The sequence below is a fragment of the Lepisosteus oculatus genome, chromosome 1, assembly GCF_040954835.1.
Source record: "Lepisosteus oculatus isolate fLepOcu1 chromosome 1, fLepOcu1.hap2, whole genome shotgun sequence".
Classification (NCBI taxonomy): Eukaryota; Metazoa; Chordata; class Actinopteri; order Semionotiformes; family Lepisosteidae; genus Lepisosteus; species Lepisosteus oculatus.
Window position 1 is genome coordinate 54,003,357 of NC_090696.1, and position 16,100 is coordinate 54,019,456.

Here is a 16,100-nt window from a genome sequence, read left to right on the forward strand (position 1 = left end):
CCAGAGTGCTATCTGTGTGGAGTTTGTATGTTCTCCCCACTTTCGTGTTTTTGCACAGTACTATGGTTTCCTCCCACAGTCCAAAGAGATAGTGTCACTCTGGTGTGAGAGTGTGCATGTGTGTTTCTTGCTATAGACTGCATCACATCCAGAGTGTTCTGCCTTGTACCCATTGGTTTCCAGGATTGGCTCCAGGCCACTAGGACCCTTTGACTATCTAATACATTTGTAGTGTGTTTAGTTTTGCTCTTTGGGTTTGCTAGGGTTCAATCACAGTCACTTACAGGCTCAGAGTAGACACAGCACCGTTCTTTAGACAGCAGTGTACTCTGCTATGCCATAAAACACGGCTTTCTTTAATGGCAGAATTCTACACTAAGTTTCAAGGGAGTGATGTCAATTCTTGCATATTCTGTACATTATGGGCTATGAGAGATACTGTCAGATTCTGATACCCTATGAACTCCATGACAAGCCCATTAAAATGGAAATGTTCAAAAATAGAGTACTATAATAATGAAATTTAAAATTACTCATGAAATATTCTTTTAAGTTAGCTTGTTAACAAGTTATCAACAGTGGTGACTGAAAATGTATTAAAAGCATTTTACAGTAATGTTATGCACATCAGGGTTAAATGTTTTAACCCACAGTAATTGGCATTTTATTGTGCTAAAATGTAATCATAATGTATTTAACTAGGAGTTTTTGTCATTTATCTACAAAAAACACTTTATAATTTATAGTCAAAATGAAAACAAAATTAATCAATCGATCCATTTTCTTAACACCGTATCTAAGACAGGCTCACAGAGGAGCTGGGGGCTTATCCTGTAAAGCACTTCACTACTTCTACTTTGTCAACTGACCCTCTGAATTATAAATACACAAATAACTTACCCTGATTCAATATCTGGTAGAGGTACCTCTGACAGAAATTACAGCCATGAATGTTCTTGCATAAGTCTCTACCAGCTTTGCACATCTGTACACTGTAATTTACGCCCACTTTTTATTTTCCAAAATTGCTCAAGCATCACAAAGAGGAGTATGACAACTTCAAAAGAATTACAGTCTTCTACGGCTGAGACAGGATGTGTTAGGTAATGCGATTTTGTGATATTATTATGTTCATATACATGTTTGGTTAAAAATAAATCAACAACAAACCAAAATATAAATGTTTTTCAAAAGACTTTTTTAAGCAACTTTATTTTATTTAAGAAAACGTATTTGAAGTACACGCAGTTTCATTGTATTCAACCAGAGACTTTATATAAGAACCAAAGGTAAAATCAATTCATACCCAGTTTTCGAAATCAGAAATCCCAAACAATCCCACACCACCGTGTGCATCGTTGTAACAGCTAACCAATTGCATTGCAGAGTTACAGTATATCACGTGAAAGTACACAGGCCACATGATCTCCAGTGAATCACATGAGTAACCTGGGCTTTCTAGCAGTGAAATAGCTGCAGTCTATAAAGGGAAGAGGGTAAATTTAAATGTATTTTTTAAGAATGTATTATTTTGTAATTATATATATATATGTATAGCGATATTTACTGAGCATTATTTTATTTAATTTGTTCTATGATTGTAAAGATACGTTACAAGCTTTGAGTTAAATCTGAAGCCGAACTTTCATACCGGACAAATTCAGCTATTTAAAAAAAAAGATGCAGAATTCGCAGGGTTTAGTTGGAATTTTGTAGTTTGTGTTTAAAAAAAAAGACGATAAACATTTATGGAGAATGTTTTTCAACTTAGTATAAAAAGGTGGATGTTTACGAAACATAACATTTTTTTAATACTTTTTATTGTTGGTGTTGATGAAGACTATGCTACAGTACTGGCAAAGGCCTTTTATCCAGATGCTCGGACAGTTGTTTGACGTTTGTTGTCAAACATTTAGAATTCATTAACTTGAAAAATAACTTTTAATATAATGTTGTGTTGTACTTGTGTATATTACGTGGATAAAAACGTCATTTGAGTGATATCACTTAAAAAAAAACACTTTAATGTTAACTTTGAAGGTTATAGAAAAATGACCATACAACAAAGCATGTTAAGCGGTCTGATTTCTTTTTCCAAGTAAAACTGAAACAGCAAGTTAGAACCTCCTCACAATATCCTGGTTCACATTCTCCAAATTTATAAACGAGTGGTAGTTGTTACACCCATGACCTAAATAAACATAAACCGAATTACACTTCATTATTTTCAGATTATTTACCACTCCATTTTAACCCTCATTCTCATAAGGGGCTATACACCCTTATTGGTATACGGTGGATTCAAAGTGCCCCTTATAAAATTAATATGTGTCCCTTACGATGGACTGGGGTCCTGTCTAGGGTGTTCCCTGCCTTGCACTCATTTCTTGCTGGGAAAAGCTCCGGCTCTCCTGCAACCCTGTATAGGAAGAAGCAGTTAGAAAATGGATGTATATCAATATTATCATACGATGAGGCTTGTTATCCTGTTCATTATTTAGTTTGATCCATACTCTAAAGGCACCAGAAACTAAATAAATGCTGCTGTTTTTTTTTCTGAAGCAGTTCAGTGTAGAATTGGTGATGAAGGTATTATTTAGTTTGACCTGGTACAAAGTTTTTTGTATTCACTGTTTTTTAAAAAGTAAAAAGAAAACACTTTTAAGAAGAGTCCTTATACTTCTAGTATTGTTCACATACATGATGGCTTGTAATCAATTTCAGGCTGCTTGTTCAGCTTTGTTTCAAACTTATTCCAAGATTGAGGCAATAATAATAAAAAATCTTTATATTCTCCTATTACTTTAGTTGGTGGATCTTAAAAGGATGAAGGTTAAAGAGTTGCATCAGTCTGCCAGACTATATTATATATATCGGACTGCCAATAATGTTTGTCTTTAGCAACAAAATTTATATGCATGGCTCAGTTAAGTAACATTTTTTTTTCTCCTTTGCAGTTATTACTTTTTCTCTGAGAAGAACATAAAAATGAGACTAGTAATTCTTGAAGATTATGCCTTGGCCAGTGAATGGGCTGCGAAATATATACGCAACAGGATTATTCAATTCAGACCTAATTCAGATAAATATTTTACATTAGGATTACCTACAGGTAAGCTATTGCCTGCAACATACTGTATGCTTCTCTTGTTTCCACAAAGGAGAAGTAAAAAAAGATAAATGTCTTTAGTATAGTATGTCCATTTCAATGGATGCATTCCAACTTGTGCTAATGATAACTGATGCACCACAATATCATGGAAGAATTCTACATTCTACACTGATTCAATTATTTATTTCGACCTAAATTATCCCACCCATCCCCAAATGCATCACTTCATGGTTTATTTCTGGAAAGCTCTTTATGATAGAAAATCATTAACCGGTACTTGTTTGAAAATATGCAATGTTATTTCTGTATTTTTCTGTTTAAAATTAAAACCACAGACTGAAGTTTTTGTTTAATTTTGCCTTTATAGCTACAATATGAAAAACAATTGTTTCCTAAATGGGCATGCAGGTCAAACTGCAATTTATCTAGTACCTGTACTTTATTTATGCAAGTTATGATTTACTTAATTACATAAGACTATACTAGTTTTACTTGTCTAACTTATGCTTTGTTTAAAAACATTCTCTGATTGTTTAAAAAACCTACAGGGCAATTTGTTTTGTTTTTAGGAAGTACACCTTTGGGTTGTTACAAAAAATTAATTGAGTACCACAAAAATGGAGATCTCTCCTTTAAATATGTCAAAACCTTCAATATGGATGAATATGTAGGTAAGTAGATTTTTTGTTTGTACTGGTAGACACCTGTCCTTTAAAATAAGTTTGTGCTTAGTCATCACTCTTACAGGAAGGGCATTTTTGTAACAATGGGATATGTTTTAGGAAGCTGGTTTGGTTTCCTTATGTGACAATTTTAAACACGGCATTAATTAGAAAACTTAACAGGGTGTGTACCTGGCATTTAGAAACGTCTTTTTTTCGGTGCATCTTTTGAGTCAAACAAATTATTGGTGTTAAAATGGATCATTTCATTCCAGATTAGCTAGAAAAAGGAGGTTTTACATATTATGGTAGCATCAAATTTGAACTAAGGTTAATTTTGTTGGCAAGGTCACTTTTTCTTCATGTTGGTGATCATGTGAAGAAAACATTTTTGAAATTATTTACATTATTTAACATTTGTAATTTGCATTTCTCCATTAATCGAAGAAGCCCCCCGATTAATGTTTCTGTTGAAGTCTGAAATAGTGAACTATTGACTCAAAGTTGATATGTTATGGAATGACACTAGACATGTTTTGACATATAATAAACTGTAATTTGTTTTCATAGGTCTTCCTCGGGACCACCCAGAAAGTTACCATTCCTACATGTGGAACAATTTTTTTAAACACATTGATATTAATCCTGCCAATGCCCATATTCTTGATGGGAATTCACATGATTTGCAAGCTGAATGTGATGCATTTGAAGAAAAGATTTCAAAAGCAGGTGGAATTGACCTTTTTGTTGGAGGTAGGTTTTGAGGTTTTGTTACTGTTGATTTGATGTTTACTTCAGTATAATATACACAGAGAAACTTTAAACGGTCTTTTAAGGAAACGCATATGCTCTTTTCTAAGTGGTACAATTAATTTTTAAAAACTGAAAACTGCAAGAAAATATTATATTACTGAACAACCTTAGGCCATGAGTTACACATTGTATACATTTCACACACATAAAAGAACTTTGAAGGTGTAGCCATGGTTGAAGTCTTTTGAAACTGAATTACTGTTAGTGAAGTCAAAAATAAACACTAGAATGTGGGTGCAAATCTTGAGTACCACAATCCGTAAAATACTTCACCAAGAAAAATTCAGAGGCTATACTGCAAGGTGTAAGCCCCCCATCAGCAGCCAAAACAGAAGGGTTTGATTGGAATTTGCAAAACAAAAATACAGAGGTGAGCTACAGGAGTTCTTTCCATAAAACATTATTCCAGATGAAACCCAAATAAACATCTATCAAAGTGATGGAAAGGCTAAAGTGTGGAGAAAAACAGGAACATCCAATGACCATACGCATACCACTTCTTCAGTAAAGCATGTTTGAAGGAGTATCAAGGCTTGGGCATGTATGACTGCTTCCGGAACAGGCTCAATGGTCTTTATTGATGTCTTTACTAAATATGTCAGAAATATTATGAATTCAGAGATTGCAGTTTTAAGTGAAACGTTTCCTTGGATGCTCAGTATACAAATAGTTAATCGTAATGTGGTTCTATGCATATTTTACTGAGCTGAAGCCTTTCCCGGCAAACAATGGGTGTGAAGCAGGGCAGACCCTGGACAGGACACCAAGCAATCACAGGGCAGACACAGACACGTACACACTCACAACAACGCCGGTATTCAAAGAAGCCAATTCACCTACCGTTATGTTTTTGGACTATGGGAGGAAACTGGAGCACGGAGGAAACCCACACAAAAATGGGGAGAATACACAAACTCCACTTGGATCCGGAATTGAACACAGAGTCCCAATGCTGTGAGGCAGCAATACTAACTACTTTATATCTCATTGCGTACAAAACATTTTACCCACAACATGAGTTTAAGGATAGAAGTAAGTCTTTGATGTAAATAAAGTTTAATGAGTACACATTTGTATGCACAATGTAATCATTGCACACAAGATAATAATTGTGGTAGAGGTAATCTATTGGCATACCTCTATGTGGTAATAGGTGAAGTGTTTATTATTAGTGAAATTATTCTGGAACTGAGAATGTAAAATATCTACAGTGCCTTACAAAAGTATTCAGACCCTTGACTAATTCTCTCATTTTACTGAATTACAAATCCTACATTGACATTTTGTCCTCTGTCAAAAATTGACCCCCACAGCTAGAAAATGTAATATGGTAGGTATTAAAAAAATGAGGAAAGGAACAGATAACAAAACACAGTATGAATTATCTTTATGCCTTCAGTCTTTATGCATGACTTAGTGGAATGAGACTAAATTCACAGAGTACTGAATTACATACTGTAGATAAAAATGTTAAGGTTAAACAGAACTGAAGTTTTCCTTTTGTAATTTTGGTTTTAGGCATTGGACCTGATGGACACATTGCTTTCAATGAACCTGGGTCCAGCCTTGTGTCTCGGACCCGCGTGAAGACTCTAGCTAAGGACACAATAGTAGCCAATGCAAGGTTCTTTGGAAATGACCTAACCAAAGTTCCTACTATGGCATTAACTGTGGGAGTTGGAACGGTTATGGATGCAAGAGAGGTAAATTATTAGTCTATTTTGTTTTTGTTTCTGTGCAGAACGTGCTTAACAGTTCTGCTGTCTTCTCATCCTATTGTATACATCACCTGCATAGCCAGTTTCTATGCTTTTGGTATATGAACATAAGGATATGCTAGTTCAGGGTATCTTGCATATGTATTCATTACACAATACTTTTGTTGTGGGACTAGTAGAATTCCCCTTAGTTTTCCTTATGTAGTGTATAGCTAAATCATTACATCACATGCATTAAGATCAAGATAAGGTCATTATACAAGTGGTTACATTTCACTTGGACTCTTGCTCACCCACCCAGTTATTTGTCTTATTGGTTGCATTCTGGTAAGATTTTTGCTCTTCTGGTCAAATTCCACTTCAAGGCTTAAGTCACAAAATTGATTGCTTCTTATTCTGAAATGGAGAGGAAGTGTTTCAAAAGTCTTCAACTCAGGGAGAACTGATATCAGTGATGGGGAAAGCTCTTGTTGTTGCCACCCAGGGTGGTTACTTGGGATTGGGGCCATAAAAAATTATGACGTTTTTTTTCTTTTAACCTGTAGTTATATTATAATGTGTTTCAATAAAAAAAAGATTATAATATGTCGCTTATAACTTGTCGTATGCCAATGTGCAATCTCTGGCTGAGAAGAATTGTCTTTCAAAGTTCAAACTGTTTTCCTCATCTTACAGTTTAATTGTATTAAAATATAAATAATCTAATTTGAATATTTTACAAATAGTGAAAACTGTTTGGTCCATTTATTGTCCATCCAAGACCAAATAAGGACATTTTCTTTTGATAGAGCACTATGAATTTAGCTGTTATTTTTTTGTAGTTTTATGTATAGAATGTCCTTTTTTCAAGAATTAGTGTTGTATCATTGGAAATTCAAGATATGTAGATTTTTCACATTTTAAATTTCACTAATTTTTAAGGTTTTTTTATACATTTTAAATTACTTCAAATGAAATTTATTTTTAGGTAATGATTTTAATCACTGGGGCCCACAAAGCTTTTGCCTTATATAAAGCAATTGAAGAAGGAGTCAATCACATGTGGACAGTTTCTGCATTCCAGCAGCACCCACACACCATTTTTGTCTGTGATGAAGATGCCACTTTAGAACTGAGAGTGAAGACTGTCAAGTACTTCAAAGGTGAGTTTGCCTTAGCATTTATACATATTATTCTTGGGTTTTAGGTAAAAAGAGTTATATTCCTGAAACAGGTAGTTAATACTTCTGATATTAATTCATAATTAAATCTATGAGCAGTTGTAGATTGACTTTCATGTTTATTTTTACAAAAGAACATCAAACGTAAATAAAAAGTCTGCTGTTGCACTTGCAGGATAGAAATACGTATATGATGACTCCATCTGAGTAAATTGCCAATTTCTAGTCAGTGAAATTAGTATTTTTTCCATAATTATTTTTGTTAACTTTAACTTTAAAGTTATGCAGAAGCAGATTTAAAGTGACTTGTAAATAATAAATGTTACAGAGTTCTGCTAATACCAAGTGCTACTTTTAAAAAAGGGTAAAAGCCAGGTAATTACTGTGTTTTTTTTTCTTTCAAAATATATTTTAAAAGTGTGTATATATGTGTGATTTACATATCTGTTCTTCATTCATTTTTCTTTTTTAAGGGTTAATGCATGTACACAATAGGCTTGTGGATCCACTGTACAGTATGAAGGACTACAAGAATTGAAGAAGGATTTTAGTTCCTCCTTAGGTAAATAAAGGGGGGAAAATATGTATTTTCCCTCAAAAGACCTATGCAACAAATAGTGAACGGTGAAAAAATGTCTATGTTCTAGAGTAACTAGCTGTCCTGTATAATCACAATATAATGGGGTCAAGGGATTTGTAGTACATATATTCCAATTGTGAGTAGGATGTGTGTATTGCTTTATAAAACCCATAGTGCATCACTCATTTGTTAGTGTCTGCACCAAGATGCAATGTCTATAGATTGGAGTGTAAAACATGTTTTACTAGCCTTGTCATATAACACAGAAAAGTAAACTCACAAAAAATAGCATACATATTTCAGTATTTGTAATCTTTGTCTTATTTCAAGTACAATATATTAGAATGAGCTTTTTCTGTCTTTTGAAAAGTCCAATTGATTAAACATTTCTGACTTTGTTTCTAAACTATTACATACCTTTGTGCTTCTGCACATATGATCTTTTTTTTGTACAGCACCTCCCATTGGAGCCAGACTTGTTTCCTGTTGGTAAATTGATATGGTGCATTTCCTGTTTAATACCCTGCTGTAGTTTATAATGTAGGTATAAAATTACCTTCACAATTAAAATTGTAGAAAAAATGTTCAGCTACAAATGTCAAAATAAACTATAAAGTGAGTATTCTGCAACCTTTCTAGGAATTATTGAGAAAAATGCCCTTGGTAAAACAGCAACACTGATATTGTTTTGTATTTAAAAAATAGTTCAAGCTGGTCTTGTTCCATTATTTAATGCAGCAGTCTTTAAGATACACTCCCCTGCTTGTAAGTACTTTATATAAAGTCAACAGGAGCCCTACTGTTTTTTACAGTGTTCAGAATGTCTTACTGTTTAACATTGAGATCATATTTGAATATATTTTTATTTTGCTTACAAAAGAAGATGTGTGTACCCTGGAGTGTTTTTCAGCATAGCATTTATAACTAAAGAGCTTGTATATTCTGTTTTTCATTCTTAGGAAAAGTATTGTTTACATTCACGATAGCACAAAATCGAACACTTATTTTAAATGTATGCTTTTTATTGAACTTACAGATGCAGATTACATTAAGAATTGTTCACAAACTTAAAATTATACAGTTAATAAAGTCACATCATTTCTGATATCTTTTCTTACCCTTTCTAGTAAAAGTGGAAAAGGTTTGCAAAACCCCTGCAGACCCCTGTCTGTTTTTCACACTTGCAACTAATTATTTGCCACCCTAATAAAGTAACTCAAGATATTTTATTTTGCAGCCCTCTGTAATTCTGGCCCTTTATAGTAAGATTCCTTTCTAAGTTAAATCACACAAAAAAGTTATGTAACTGTTTAAGGTCTAATATCAAGGTCTAATATTTGTATTATAATACCAGTATACATCAGTTTGATAACAGAAGTCATACTTTTATCATGTACTGTATTTGAATAACAAGACATACATTTTTGAATGATTGTCATTTCTTGATATAAAATATTAAGAGCTTTAAATAGAAGGCATGCAGTAACTGCTGAGACCATGCTTTGAGATGGTCAAGTGGGAGAAATGCATATATGCTTTACAAATCATAGGCCTGGGCTTTTAACATTGGCCATTTATTTGTTAACCTTTGAGCAGTATCACTAGGGACATTCACATAAGTAGCCTTTTTGTATTTCTGATGGTCTTTGGTATCTAAATGATGTTGAGAATTCAGTTGAGCATGCAGAAAACTGAAATATGGGTCCTGCTGTAGCAGTGCAGAGGTGCTTTTGGATGCTTGAAAAACATTCTGTGCTATTGCTCCTTCCATGGTTGCACGATGAGGCCAAAACCATAAACTAGACTTACTGTATGTACATACCAAATAATAGTAGCTTCACAATAGTAAAAGAGCCTTGTGAATAATGACATTTTTCTCATTACTGCTGTCTTGAATGTATTCTGCCTTTTAGTTTTCATGTGTTTATAATTACGACCACAGCTGGAAGGCCAAAATTCTTTCGCTTTTATTTTAAAATAAAAATGTTTAGAGCTCTATTCATTATTTACACAAAACCTGCCTTTAAGATCATGCTGAATTGAGCTAAACATGCTACCTATAATTATGGCTGTGACTTGAGCATTTTAAATGAATGAATTGATTGCCAATACAACTTCATGAGTAATTGAAACCGTTGAACCTAAAAGGAAACATATTGTCTTACATCAAGGAAGTGTGGAAATTGTAACTGCAGAGGATGTGCCGCATTACATAAAAAAATCTAGTGTATTTATCATTACCATCAAGGGAGTCTTAAAAATGTCTAAACCAGGTTTCTTCAGTTTTGGTGCCTAGTTGCTTAGGTGTTCATTTACAATACTTCTAACACTTGTTGTACTGTAGACTTTTAGGACAAGCTTAGTTTGATCGCAAAAGTCAGCCCAGGTGCACCTAAAGAATAAAGTGCCATTCTTGTTTGAAAACCATACTATCATCTGATTGATGCCTGTAATCTCACATTACTGATGCTAAGACCCTTATTACTAATAAGAAAATTGTTTATGTTGTGTGTAGTGTTTGTATTGCAATTGTTAATAAATATTATTGTGCCTGAATTATTGCTTTTTTCCCACCAAAACTGTGCCAGAGAACTAAACATGCACATGCCTCTATACTCAGCTATTGATCAAAACAAGTGTCTTTTATATTAGTTAATTAAATTCTTGGTTAATCATTTAAGAGCCATCAACAGTCCAGTAACACTAAAAAGACAGGGAAAGAGAGGGAATGACACAGGACAGACAGAAAGGCATAAGGAGAGAGAAGTGAGAGTAATGATTGGGACAGGCGATAGGTCTTTGTTCCAATCATTAGATTCGAGTAAAGTATTTGAACATTCTTAAGAGAGTTTTCTATTTAGGAAAACTCTTTGATTTCCTGTATAAAGAATCCCTAAGTTAAAAACTCCTGGTTAGTGGATGCATTTTTAGATTAGGGATAGATTTTTTAAAATCTCCAGATTTTTAGAGAGACTTAACTGTATGCCTGATTTTGTTTAGCTTAGAAGGCATGTTTTTCTTTGTTGTTCGCCTTTGTAGGAGTGATATAGGATCCTTGAATGTTGTATTATGTGCTGTGTTATTAGTGTGAGTTACTGTCATTATTAATAAATATTTGTTTAACCCATTGTGCCTTATTTATTGCTCATTTCACCAAAGCTTACCGGAGAAAAAAGAATGCCTCTAATTATACCAATTGCACCGATATATTCTTGGCAGCATATCTTTTACAATTTAGGGTTTATGATTATTTATACTAATTATTTTCCTGCTTGGTATGTAATGCTCTATTTTTGTAACACCCCCCCAAGTAACAGAGATGAATCCTTTTCTATTTGTTATGTCTTATTTATCCTGACTAAAGGCCTAATATCTGGTTACTGTAAAATGTTATAAATTAATTAATTGATTTAACGGAAAAAGAGTTTAGCTAAAGCTATTAGTACATTTATTTGCACATTTGATCTTTGATCATTTTGACTTGCTTCAAGTAACCTGATTAAATAATTTTCCAAATGCTTAGAAATTGCACATTGTATTATGTACAGTCAACTCAAGAATTATTGGCACCCTTCATGAAATTCAGCAAAAATTATGGTATAAAATCATAACAATCAAAACAGTACACATAATGATTCAAATGTTCTGCTCAAATGTTTGGGGAAACAACTTACCTTTGCTCTCATAAAGTTATTCATTAAAAAAAATGTTTTTTGAGTAATAGTATTTTTCTCAAATACATAGGGGGGTCAAAAGTATTGGCATCCCTAAAGAATATTTAAAATAAAACTAAACAAAGTGGTGTCTGTTATGAAATTCTATACTTTTTAGTTGGTCTCAGTCTCCAGGAACTCTATTGCTGCCTTACACCCGTTACGATTTCTCTGGGGTATAAATATGAGATTGCAGGCATGTAAAATCTCTTTGTCATCCATCACCATGGGTAAATCCTAAGAGCTTTCAGCTAAAAAGAGACAGATGGTTGTTGACCTACACAGATCAGGTAACGGATATGAAAAAATACAAGTTTCAAAATCAACTGTTAGACACCACCTCAATGTCAACAAGCTCTTTGGAAGCACCTGAACTTTGCCAAGTGTTATAGGAACTACAATTGGAATTGTGTTGTGGTCAGATGAGACCAAAATTGAACTTTATGGCCATGCACACCATCGGCATGTTTGGTGACAAAAGAGGACTGCATGCAAGGAAAATCACCTGATACCCATAGTAAAGTGTGGTGGTGGATTGTCACCGGGAGGGCAGGAGGGGTGCCAAAGTGAGTCCTTTTAAAACAGAATGATGACTCAGCCGCAATTGCACTTAGGTGCAAACGTGATGGTTTCTTAGGACAGTGCTCCCCACACTTATATATAGCAACAAAAAAAAAACAACAAAATGGAACTAGTACACACACAAAAAAGCAAACAAACCCTTTATCTAAGAAATAGAGACCAGGAGTCCTACCACACTTAGGTCCTATCAGCTCCCCACTGCAGCTATAGCGAGACTAAGCCCTGTTAGATCTCTCCCCCCCTCCAAAATAGGTACCGTATAGCCCTGCCCCCTCGGACTGTACCACTGTTACATAATTCTGGAGCTGCATTTTCAAGATAAAATAATTTCCCAACATGGCAATTCCTTAATTCTTTTAAACAATAGTGTATACAGAATGTACAAAAAAATACCAACCCTGAATACATTTTACTTATTTTTAACCACCTGTAAAAATGGTACTTCCTTTACCGGAAGATGTGCGCATGCACCACTCAGCGTTGACACTACAAAGCCAAGCTGAAAACGGGTATCGGGTTTGGACCAATGAGGCCACCATACCCGGAAGTCGGACAGCAACACGGAAGAGACAAACAAACAGAACGCTCCCTCACACAGCTAAGTACAAATAAACAGAAACATAATGATAGACCTACAGAGTTTGTGTTTGTCTCTACAGGTAACAGGAACTGATTTTGAAATAAGTTGTGGTAATGTTTTGCGTGTATGAAATAGCAAACTGCTAGCCAAGCCCCGAGTGTGCACCCTCATGAGCTAGCTAGCTAGCCAACAGGAAAGTGTATGCAAGAACGTGTGTAACTTAAGTTGGATAATGGGTGTCGTGTACTGTACTGTCTGCGGACGGTGACATAGATCCTCTGTCACATTACCTCCCTCCTTTTCAGGATTAACGAAGGTCGGCAATTGAGATAAGTAGTCCGCAGTGATGTTCATCTTGCCAGATTTGTGACGAATTTTAAAACAATATGGTTGTAACGCCAAGTACCACCGCTTCACCCTAGCATTATGATATTTCATGGTCTGCAACCAAGTGAGTGCTCGGTGGTCAATGTCCAAATCAAACTCTCGTCCCAGTAAGTAGGAGTGGAGACTATTGTCATGAAAATATTAATTTTCAAGGAAGCCACAAGAGGGAGTTCTCACCTAAGTAAGGTCTTTATTTCAATATTGCAATATTGGGAGCCCTGTTGCCACTCTCCAAAGTGCATCAGAGACTCCCAATATTGCAATATTGAAATAAAGACCTTACTCAGGTGAGAACTCTCTCTTGTGGCTTCCTTGAAAAGTAATATTTCCATTACAATTTGGGGGCTCGTCCGGGATCACAAGCCTGAGCGCGGACGGGTGCTGAAACTCCATCCGGACCCGGACAATTTGAGCAAATTGGATGAACCTAGGGGGATAAACTGTTTTTCTCTTCCAGAGACGCGTCTGGAGAATTGGCAGCTGTCTGACGTCAGTAAGTGATCCTTAAAAAATTAATAGTTTGAAAAGCGAGCCACAGGGGTGTTCTCTTCAATAAGTCAGGGACTTATAACGGGTCTGGGACCCGGCGAGTCTGGGACTCGTGAAATGAACATATCTTAACACAGACGTGTGTTTTTTGCTCTGCAGAGTAGTTAATGTTATAAGGTTCTAAGTAAGGCACCGATCGGTAAAAATGGGGAATGAAAATTCAAAGATGAAAATTTGACCGAGCAGTCCAGCAAAAGTACATGTATGACAAATTCAGAGAAGCAGGAATAGGTGTAAACGATTATAGCCCGAGTTAGAGTCCCGGCAGAAGGAAACATTTTTATGTTCATGAACTGTAAAGCTAGGGTAATAGGTGTAAGATAACTTGCACATAATTTATATATGATAATTAGGGGCCCATAACTATGAAGGATCTTTGTAAGTGAATCAGAATGGACAGAGGAAAGTGGAATTAGGAAAAAGAAGTTTCCTGAAGAAGGGGAAACTTAGTAGAGAAGTAGAAGAAAGGAAAGAAAGTGAATTGGAAAACTTATGTCAGGGAAAGAGGAATCACAGAAATGATGGGAAGCTTCAAAAAAGACTAGTCTTGAAACTAAAGAACAGCAAGCTGCAGCTAAAGTCATGGCCATGCGTACTAAAAAGAAAAAGTCTCCACCGAAATTAGAAAGTGGTCTGGAGCCAAAGCCTTTTCACTTGTTCGTGAAATGCCAATGTGCACTTTTCCAGGTCCAGAAGGAACTCCAGCATATGTACATTGACCTTGGTCTTCTAGTGAATTATTTGCATTAGTCAAGTCTTTTCCTAAATTGCCTGATGATTGTAAAGAATTTAAAAGAAAGGCAAGCCTTGTTCTTGATTGCCTTAAGCCTAATTACAGTGACAACCTTGTTGCTAGATCATATTGTTCCTAAAGGTTTACAACGTCCTCTAAAAAGGAGGAGGCAGATTGGCGTATACATGACCCAAATGATGAAGAAGTATCCATCTAAATTAAACCACACAGACATGGAGAGAAAAAGTTAGGTGGCAGCTTCTAAAAAGAGGTAAGGACTCCTCTTTTCTAAAAAGTCCCTTGTCCTCTCCATGTTGCTGTGGTGGGTTCAGGGTTTTTCTGAAGCTGAAGCGAGTACAACAGAAAAATGAGTTTATGGTGTATATGTTTGTAGATGCCTGTTTTGTGAAGGTGGGGTAGAAAAAGAGGGATGGCTGAAGGAATAGCGTCTCGCCCTGCCCGTGTGAAAAAATCCAGGTCTTGCATCCTGGTACACGACTGCAGTACGGCTGAAGGTAGTAACTAGAACTCTACTCGCAAGAACGTGGTTGTGTATTAAAAGCCAGGATTTGGAATCTGATCCGTGTTCCCGAATTGTGATAGTTCGTCAGTTTGTCTTGACTGGGGGATTCCGTGGGGCGTGTGGGAGACGTGAAAATGGTTTGGTGTGAAAAAAAAAATAGATTAATGCAAAGTGAAATTTAAAAAGAAATATGGACTGTCAGACGGAATTTAGTCTGAACAGGAATGCAGAAAAGTGTATGAACATTGAGTAAAAATAAAGAGAGAAGGGTTTTATTTCAGAGGAATATTTGAGAATTCAACAGAATATCATAGATGAGTCACAAAAATCCCTGACGGAAAAGATAAAAGCAATGGCTGAGCGAAACAAAGTTATATATGCAGAAAAAGCAAAAGCAAAAGAAGAAATAGAACACCTTAAGAGAGAATCTGAGAGAAGGGTGGGAATTAGTGTGGAGATTTTTGAAAGAGCATTACCCACCGAAAACTGATTGGAGAAAAGTAACAGCATGTAAGCAGAAGGAAGTGAGGATAAAAAAATCTTAAGATTTCTATATTTATGTCTTTATTTAGTGGTTTCATTAGTGACAAAGGCTAAACTTTCTTGGAAATATGTCTTTTATGTGTTGCAGAAAAAACTGACTTGCTTTAACAAAATATGTTTACAAATCCTTTCACCTGCCAATCTACCTGAATGCCCAACTATCTGAAAAGCCCTCCATGAAACCATGGTTGCTATTAATTCATTTAGGGCTCACTGACAGAATAGCTGTTTTTTATGCATGATAATTTTCTGATTCCTCACTCTGTTTCATGTTTATAGATAAGACTTTATTGATCGCAAAGGGAAATTGATGTACATGCTCATGTACATGATGAACATGTTTGCATGTTCTTTTGTAACATACACCTTTTTGTGATTTTTTTGTATATCTAAGCAAGTGTTCCTGCATCCCTCTTCTGCACTATAGTCATGGCTTTTTTTCTGT

General features: G+C 35.2%; 1 protein-coding gene across 1 annotated transcript; it reads left to right on the forward strand.

Moving 5' to 3' along the window:
• The first annotated feature begins 1,407 nt into the window (after positions 1-1,407).
• Positions 1,408-11,172, forward strand: gnpda2 (glucosamine-6-phosphate deaminase 2). Its single transcript, XM_006629872.3, has 7 exons — positions 1,408-1,496; positions 2,958-3,112; positions 3,682-3,783; positions 4,345-4,527; positions 6,106-6,290; positions 7,273-7,447; positions 7,939-11,172. The coding sequence occupies exons 2-7, from the start codon at positions 2,989-2,991 to the stop codon at positions 8,001-8,003; spliced, it is 834 nt and encodes a 277-aa protein (XP_006629935.1). The 5' UTR covers positions 1,408-1,496; positions 2,958-2,988; the 3' UTR covers positions 8,004-11,172.
• Positions 11,173-16,100: the final 4,928 nt, after the last annotated feature.

Excerpts from the sequence above, each read along its gene's own strand:
- gnpda2 (XM_006629872.3), top strand. The coding sequence starts at position 2,989 with ATGAGACTAGTAATTCTTGAAGATTATGCCTTGGCCAGTGAATGGGCT. Across the intron at positions 4,528-6,105 it reads AATTGACCTTTTTGTTGGAG|GCATTGGACCTGATGGACAC; the intron begins GTAGGTTTTGAG and ends TTTTGGTTTTAG. Across the intron at positions 6,291-7,272 it reads CGGTTATGGATGCAAGAGAG|GTAATGATTTTAATCACTGG; the intron begins GTAAATTATTAG and ends ATTTATTTTTAG.